The following is an 8,684-nucleotide window of genomic DNA, read 5'->3' as shown; positions in this document are numbered from 1 at the left end:
CCTGGGCCTCCACCTGCTGCTTCCAGCCAGCGAGGTGCGTCCACTGTCACTAGCTTGCAGCAACAGGAGGAACCTCCCCACTGGGCGAAGGGCGAGTTGAGGGAGTGGACGGGACCGTGGGGGAGGTGCTGTGGCGCGGGGCCGTGCGAGGGCGGGAACGAGGAGACATCTTAGGAATTAGGACCTGAAAGCCGGCAACTCCTTTGGAGGGCGGGGCCGAGGGTGGGCGGGTTCCGAAGGGGGCGGGGCCGAGACTTGGCTCGCGCGGCCATGTTGAGGTTCCGCCTTTCGGGTCCTACGAATTCTGTCCACGCCGCCGACGTCGCCGACGTCGCCGCCGCTCCTGGTAAGACTGGGTGTACGCAGAGGCCCAGAGGTCCTAGGCCTGCCCGGGTGTCGGTCTGCACAGGCGACACGGCGGGGCCTGGTCTGGGCGGACGCAGACTCTGGCGGTGAGTCCCGGAGGAGGGAGCGCGGAAACTGTGGCGCGGGATCCCTCACACGACCGAGCTGTGGCAGGAGGGCGAGGACCTTGTCGCGAGGCGCCGCGCCTCGTCCCGGATTCCTTTTCCTGCACTGAGCTTCGAAAAAAATGTGTAACCCAGGGCGCTTGGAGGGGAAAAGGAAAGGCCCACGGGAGGAGAAAGAGACAGAATGGAAGAGAAAACGCCAGATCCTGAGTTTTCACTGAGGAGAGGATTTGAGTAAAGCGATGCTCAGCAGTGTCATAAAACAGTGATATTGGGGAGACCTGTGCAGGTTGTTAATAGCCGGTGGAGTGGGACACACTGAAAATGAAGAAATCAAAATCCAAAGGAATGAGAGCAAAAACACAGGTTTTGGGGACTCATGGGAAGAAGGAAAGAATGGGTAAAAATACAGAGAACAGAGTTCTGAAGGTGGTTGATATGTAGCTTCAGTAAGTAATGGGAAGAAAAATAAGATTTGACAATTGGACCTTTTCAGGATTTTGTGCTTTGTGAATAAAGACCACTTCCTCTAGGTTTTACCTCATGATTTGGCATGTACAATGCACGGAGAGAAGCTTTCCTAAGAATATTGATGTTCATTTTATTGACTTTCTAGGAAAATTGTGTAACTCCCACCGGCACGGTGAAATTGTTTTTTGTTTTGGGGTTTATCTTAGGAAGGGAGTTGTTAACGTTTTTTGTTATTCTGTCCTACTCTATCACCCTATTTCACCCACAAAAGCTGTTCTAAAACCTAAATGAAATGTTTATAAGACAGATGACACTTAGTATGTCAGTTTTATTTGTTTGTTTGTATCGATCACTTGAGCATCATTCATAAGCCCTGTCAGTTTCTCACAAGTTCATCCTTTCTTTCTAGTCAACCCCAGTAGTCCTTAAGTCCTTATCCCTTCCCTCCGTTTTCCTCCCTGCATTGCAAGTTCCAGTTACACCCCTTGGTCATACAGATCCAGGCTTTTTATCTTTCTCTACTTTTCCAGTCCCCACTCTGTTTACTCTTGGGAGCTGACTACATGTCTTACTTCCAAATGACACTTAAATTTTTTAAAAATTATTTGAAAGTTTTTAAAAAACTTTATAGGATTCTTATTCTTACTCCAGCAAAAGTTTTTGAGCAAACACCAGGCCTTGTGGCAAAACAAATATTAAGGTAATTCTATTAAAAGGCCAAGGTGAAATACTGGTGCTGTTCCATGAGCTGTATTTTCTGGGCTGCTCATATCCAAGGTAGACAGTCACCTACCTCAGGAGAAGAAAATGTCTCTGTTGAGAACGTGTAGTCTATGCATGTCTGTATAACCTTTGCTGTGAAAAGTATGTCCCATTTATAAACCACTTGGTCTTTTTTTTTTTTTTTTTCAGAATCATCCACCCTTTGGTACAGACAAAAAAGCAAGTAGTATTGGACAGGTAAATTTAAGTTTTATTTCTCATATATAACTCAGAAAGTTAAATGAGAAATCTAATAACTTGGTTTGAAACATTATTTTCCCAAAAAATTTTAATAAAAAATGTAAATCGTGGTGTAGCATATCATAAAAATCATGATACATCATATCTAGTTCTTATGTTATATTTCTTATTGAGCCTAATTTTTCTGGATTTATAATTAAAGCTGGTTTCTAAAATGGGTGGTTGATGAAAAAAAACTTTAAAAGCTTTTATTTTCTTAATTCATTCTACGATTTGAAAAACAGTATTTTAACTTTGTTTTCTCTGGCCAAATGAAAAGTATTTGATTTTGAATTTTAATTAAAGAACATTCAAAGAATAGAGGAAACAGATTAGTTGTAGTTTAATAAAACAGATGAATAACAAAGTATCGAATAATAGAGATAAAGGAAGAGCTAATTTTTAAAACTTTCACATGATTGGTAAGTCAACAAATGATTATTAGGTACTTCCTATGTACTAGATATAGGCTCAATGTACCATGTTTTGGAAAAGCAGACATAGTAGTCCCAGCTAGGTTGAAGGAAATAGGATTTCCTTGTAGAATAATTCACGAAATAAATTTTATTCCTTGGTCTCATGTATATGTTAAACTTATGCATTTATCTCTGTTCATTATTGAAGATAGGATCTTAAATAATAGCTGAAGTTAATATTCAATAATAACATCTAATGAGCAGTTTGTTTAAGAATTTATCTTTTACATATTAAAATCATAAACCTATGAGTAAAAGATGAATTCTCTGTAAGTATAGTACTTCAGTCAATCTTAGAGTATTTCAAAACTCTCTGGGGAGGCAGAAGAACATAGCAGCAAAGAGTATGGGCTCTGATGTCACAATTTGTGGTTCAAATACCAGCTTTCCAACGCAAAGCTAAGTGTATTTATTGAGGAGATTACTTAAAGGTAGGATCGAAACTAATCTTATTTAAAATTTTGCAAAGATATCTCCAAAGTACGCTTTTTAAGATTATTGTTATATATCTTTGAGGAGTAACCCAAACACTACAACTGATCGGCTAATAGTAGAACATTTTACTGAGAAGACCACCAGAATGGTAATATCTATTCCTGATATCTAAGGCTTTTTTTTTATTTAGTGTACACAGCTTACTGATTTATAATGAGGGGAAGGGAATCTTTCTTTGAGAGATACAAATCAGAATCAATCCTCTTTACTCTGTAGGCACTTATGATAAAGATGGTTTTACAATTTTTTTGTATTAAGAATACTGTGTGGTAGTTTAACATTTAAGTTTTAAATTATTTATGAAAATTTAAAAGATCCGTTTGAGAAAAAAAATTACCAAACTTCATAATTTCTTATTGACAAGCTGCACTTTTAATTCACCTAGAATAGCCTTATGTTTTACTTGTTTTTTTCAAAAGGGAAACTGATTTAAAAGTTGTGTATAAGTTTCTTAAAAAAATTCATAGGTTGAGTAATTTGATCTTGTTTAGCATATAGAAAAGTGCCTATCACGCTGTAAATGTTCAATAAATGTTACCTGTTATTATCAAAATCATTATTGTTTCATCACTTTTCTCCCATTTACAGTCAACAATAATCAGTCATACCAATTCCTTGACTCTTTTATTACAGTTAATAGGCAAGCAATTAACAATTTTTAATTTTCTAATGTAATAAATTAGTAACTTATTTTGCGTCTTTCTAAAAAGACTTTGGGACATTCCACACACACACACACACACACACGCGCGCACACACACACACACACACACACACACACACAGCTTGTTAATAAATTGGTAATGACATACCAAAGTACTAAAGTTTTTTAAAGTGAGTAACAAGTGAAAATGTGTGAATGAAAGTTAGTCTCTTAATATTTATTAGAAATAATTAGTATGCGAAGAAAAATTCTAGGTGAAATACATTTGTATGTTTGGATAGTTTATCTGAAATTAGTTTTATTTCAAATTTTTCAAGAACTAATTCTCTAGAAATTAATGAGATTAATCTTCACTAATAGGAAAAGAATGGCATTGAAACAGATTTCCAGCAACAAGTGCTTTGGGGGATTGCAGAAGGTTTTTGAACATGACAGGTAACTAAGAAGATACTATTTTCTCTCATTCTGCTTCCATCTTTCTGATTTTTTAAATAAGCCCATGAAGATCATTGTTGCATGAATTATTGTTTACATGTAAAATACCTGTGTTTTCTATCAAAATTATCTAGCCATGATGTTGGTGATTCTAATAAAATATTAGTGATGAAGAGCAACTTAAGGATGTAGTAGTACATTTCAGTGCCTATGAGCAAACATGTAATTTAAGACCTTTATAATTTATTTTTTTATAAAATTTCATACATTGTTTAAGAAATAGAAGCAGTTTTTCTTTTAATAATATTGGTGCTACATTGAGGATATTACATTTATTCTTTTAATTTATTCTGCCGAGAATGACTATGTTTTGTGCACAGCATAGGCTCAGATTGGTTAATAGATAACAATGCTGAGTTGGCCCCATTCTTTCTTTAAGGTCTAAGATATATTCCTTAAATGTTGGTAGGATCACTTATTTTGGACATTAAGTCATTTATTTTATCTTTCTGTCTTGACTAATAAGGAGCGTTGATTTTGTTGTTGTTGTCGTTGTGACTTAAAATTACAGTGTTGAACTGAACTGCAAAATGAAATTTGCTGTCTACTTACCACCAAAGGCAGAAACTGGAAAATGCCCTGCTCTATACTGGCTGTCTGGTAGGTGTTATGCATTTGAGTTTTATAAAGGAATTTCTTTTTCTTTTTAACTGGCTTATCTTACTCTTCTATCTTGACTTATTGGTGTGCTTTCTGGGCCATTTATAAAAGACTTTAGGAGCCTGTCATAGTCTCTTTTTACTTGATCTTGAGAATAATTTTAGACTTATTGAATTACATTTATTTCACTTCTTTTTCAATGAGAGTAAGTAATTTAACAGAGAATGTAAAGTTCTGGACTCAATAGCAAAATCTTAGAAAAGTTATTTACGTAGTTTATACCTACCCAAGCATTTCTTATAGAGATTTTACCACTCAGAACAATATTAAGTAAAACCAGGACACTCATGATACGCTAATTTGAAACCACAGACAAATAACTTTTTATAGTATTGTCTGGAATACTTTAATTGTGCTACATTGATCTTCTCTGGCAAGTCTGGAAAGTCAGAAATAACAGTAATGCTTCTCAATTAGTGGTAAATAATAAAGGCTGTAGAATGGATAATAAGAAAATAAAGTTTTGCCACCAGTAGTGTTGAACCTCTATGATAACATTTCTTTCACAACATGTTGGCACTTCATCTTTGGAAGCAAACATTACAAGGAGAGGCTCAGAGAAACCAAATTATGTCATAGAGTGCTATCTTTGTTTCCTTAAAATTGCTTCGTATGACTTGATTTAATAAATTCTCCCTTATCTATGTTCATCAAGGATAAGCCAGTCTTTAAACATGAGAATAGATATTACATTTTAAAAGGTAAAAACTAAATGCCGATCTGATTTTAACTCAACAACCCATTTCTGTGATTGAAAAAAAGCAAAACAATTTTGCTAGAAGAACATTGGGTATTAAAATACCCAGGCATAAATGTGAAGGACCTTTTTACTGAAAACTATAAGACATTATTAAAAGAAATTGAAAAGACATAAAGAAATGAAAAGATATTCCATGTTCTTGGATTGAAAGAATCAACATAGTTAAAATGACCTTATTAGCTAAAGCATTATACAGATTGAATGCAGTCCCCATCAAAATAGAACCAAAAATCAGATTTGTGTGGAAGCATACCCCTAATAGCCAAAGCCATCCTGAGAAAAAAGAACACGCTAGAGATATCACTCTGCCTGACTTCAGATTACACTGTAAAGTGACTAATCAAAATGGCATGGTATTGACAGAAAAACAGTATTGAAAGTCCAGAAGTCAACTCCCACAGATATGGGCAAATAATTTTCGACAAAGGAACCAAAAACACACAATGGAGATAGGAGAGCATCTTTGATATATAGTGCTGGGAAAACTGAAAAGCCACATGCCAAAAATGAACCTAGATTGTTGTCTAGTACCACACACCAAAATTAACTCAAAATAGATTAAGGACCTAAATATAAGACCTGAAACAATAAGTTGCGTAGAAGAAAACATAGGTACTAAACTCATGGACCTTGGATTTAGAGAGGATTTTATGAATTTGACCTCAAAGGCAAGGCAAGTAAAAACAAAAATAAATGAATGGGACCATATCAAACTAAAAAGCTTTTGCACAGCAAAAGAAACTCAACAAGGCAAAAAGGAACCGTCTGAAAGAATGTATTTGCAAATGCCTCTGATAAGGGCCTAGTATCCAGAATATACAAAGAACTCATATAACTCAACAATAAAACAATCCAATTAAAAAATGGGCAAAGGATCTGAACAGACACTTCTCCCAAGAAGATATGCAAATGGTCACAGACATGTAAAGATGCTTACCCTCACTAGCTCTTAGGGAAATGCAGATCAAAACCATAATGAGATACCACTTCACACCTGTTAGAATGTCTATTATCAACAGGACATGTAATAAATGTTGGAGGGGTTGTAGGCAAAAAAGAACCCTCATACAGTACTGGCAGGAATGTAGATTGGTACAACCACTATGGAAAACAGTATGGAGGTTCCTCAAAAAACTAAGAATCAATCTACCATTGGATCCAGCAATCTATTTCCTGGATATTTACCCCAAAAAGCTGAAGACATTTATCCACAAAGATAAATGCACCCCAGTGTTCATAGCATTATTCACAGTAGCCAGGACATGGAAGCAACCGAAGTGTCCTACAATAAGTGATTGGATAAAAAAGATGCAGTACGCATATACAACGGAATATTACTGAGCCATGAGAACAGATAAAATACTGGCATTTGTGACAACATGAATGGATCTTGAGATAATCATGCTAAGTGAAATAAGTCAGAAAACATTGAAAACCATATGATTTCACTCATACGTGGGATATAAAACTGAAAGGAACAAACGATAAACAAACAGACTCATAGACACAGACTACAGTTTAGTGATTACCAGAGGGAAGGAGGAGAGAGGGGAGGTAGGAGCAAAAGGGGTCAAATATTCGGTGACAGAAGGAAATCTAACTATGGGTGGGGAATACACAATGCAGTATATATACAACATACTGTTGAATTGTACACTTGAAACTCATTTGATTTTATTAATATCACCCTAATTTTAATTAAAAAAAGCATTTGGGTATTGCAGAAGCAGCAATACCAAAATTACATATTTAATTGTTTTAGAAACAATATTTTATAGGTAAAAAGTTCTTAGAAATCATATAAAATATATTATAAGCCCAGAGAAATTATATATTGCCCAAGATTACATTATGGGGTGAACAAGTCTTCTGACTCATAGCCCAGAGGTGTATTTAGTCTTTTCTCCTGTTCTTTTTGCTTTTTGTTTCTGGACAGAGCTACTTAAGTCCTATCTCTTGGTTAAAAGAATAATAACCCAGATCAGAACTACCATAGTATTGTGTAATACTAAGACCCTAAATTCCTAACCAAAATTGAAATCTATTAAGACATATTGAGCTTTATGAGTATAAAAAATAGAATGATTATTTACATCAAATGACAGGACAGTTTCCTTAGATGATGATGAACAGATTGGAAATTAAGTCTTGATTTTCTAAGAAAAGGTAAAAATGACCAGTACACTTGAGAAATAACAACAAAAGAATTTTAGGTTTCCTTCCCTAAAGTTGAAGGAAAACAATGACAAAGGTTATATCATTTGTTATATTTTTTAAATTAATAAATTAACTGAAATCAAAACGTTCAAACTGAAATTCTAGAAGATGGTCTGGATGTAGTGTTTTGCATCTTTCCCAGATCAGGGTAATCTTCAAAACAGTCCTTTATTAGCTAAAACTCACACACAAATGTTTGTATATTATACATTATTTATAATAGCAAAAAAAGTGAAAACAGACCAAGGTTCATCAGTTGATGAAATGATAATTAAAATGTGATATATCCAGATAATCTAACATGCAACATAAAAAGTAATGAAGTCCTCAAAGATGCTACAGATGACATAATGAACCTTGAGAACTTTATGCTAAGTGAAAAAAGCCAATCACAAAAGACTGTTAAATTTCATTTATATGAAATGCCCGTAATAGGCAAATTTATAAAGACAAAAGTAGACTAGTGGACCAAAGGGAAGGAGGTAGGAGAAAATGAGGAGTGTCTGCTAACTGGGTATGGGATTTCTTTTGGGGGTGATGAAAATGTCTTAAAATTAGATAGTGGTGATGGTTGCCTAATTATCAGTATACTAACTCATTGAGGTATACACTTTAAATAGTTGAATTGTATGGTATCTTATACCTCAATAAAGTTCTTAAAAAAGAAAATAACAGCTCTTCATATGGAATAAGTATAGTCGATCAAGTAGATATTAATTAATAACCATTTCCATACTCTTAAGAGTAATCCTACTAGTAGAATTATGTTCATTTCTATAAGTCTGCAATTTACTCCTTACTACCTTAATCAGAGAATTTGTATTCTTTGATTTGTATTCTAACTAGAAAAAAAAAATTTGTTTTTCCTGGTCTCCAAACAGCGTCGTCACCTTCCCCAAGTTCAAGACATTGTACTATATCCCAGACACAATTAGAAGCTCTTTATATGTTATCACATTTAATCTTCACAGCCA

General features: G+C 35.1%; 1 protein-coding gene across 1 annotated transcript in view; it reads left to right on the top strand.

Moving 5' to 3' along the window:
- Positions 1–233: 233 nt before the first annotated feature.
- Positions 234–8,684, top strand: part of ESD (esterase D) — a 29,918-nt gene continuing 21,467 nt past the window's right edge. Inside the window, exons 1-4 of the mRNA XM_023537749.1 lie at positions 234–452; positions 1,854–1,901; positions 3,939–4,013; positions 4,585–4,711. Coding sequence (XP_023393517.1) covers positions 271–452; positions 1,854–1,901; positions 3,939–4,013; positions 4,585–4,711 — 432 coding nt within the window. The 5' untranslated portion in view covers positions 234–270. The remainder of the gene's footprint in view (positions 453–1,853; positions 1,902–3,938; positions 4,014–4,584; positions 4,712–8,684) is intronic.

This window comes from Pteropus vampyrus, unplaced genomic scaffold (genome assembly GCF_000151845.1).
Source record: "Pteropus vampyrus isolate Shadow unplaced genomic scaffold, Pvam_2.0 Scaffold198, whole genome shotgun sequence".
In the NCBI taxonomy this organism is placed as follows: domain Eukaryota; kingdom Metazoa; phylum Chordata; class Mammalia; order Chiroptera; family Pteropodidae; genus Pteropus; species Pteropus vampyrus.
The sequence above is the reverse complement of the archived record's forward strand: the minus strand, read 5'-3'. Positions and strand labels throughout refer to the sequence as shown.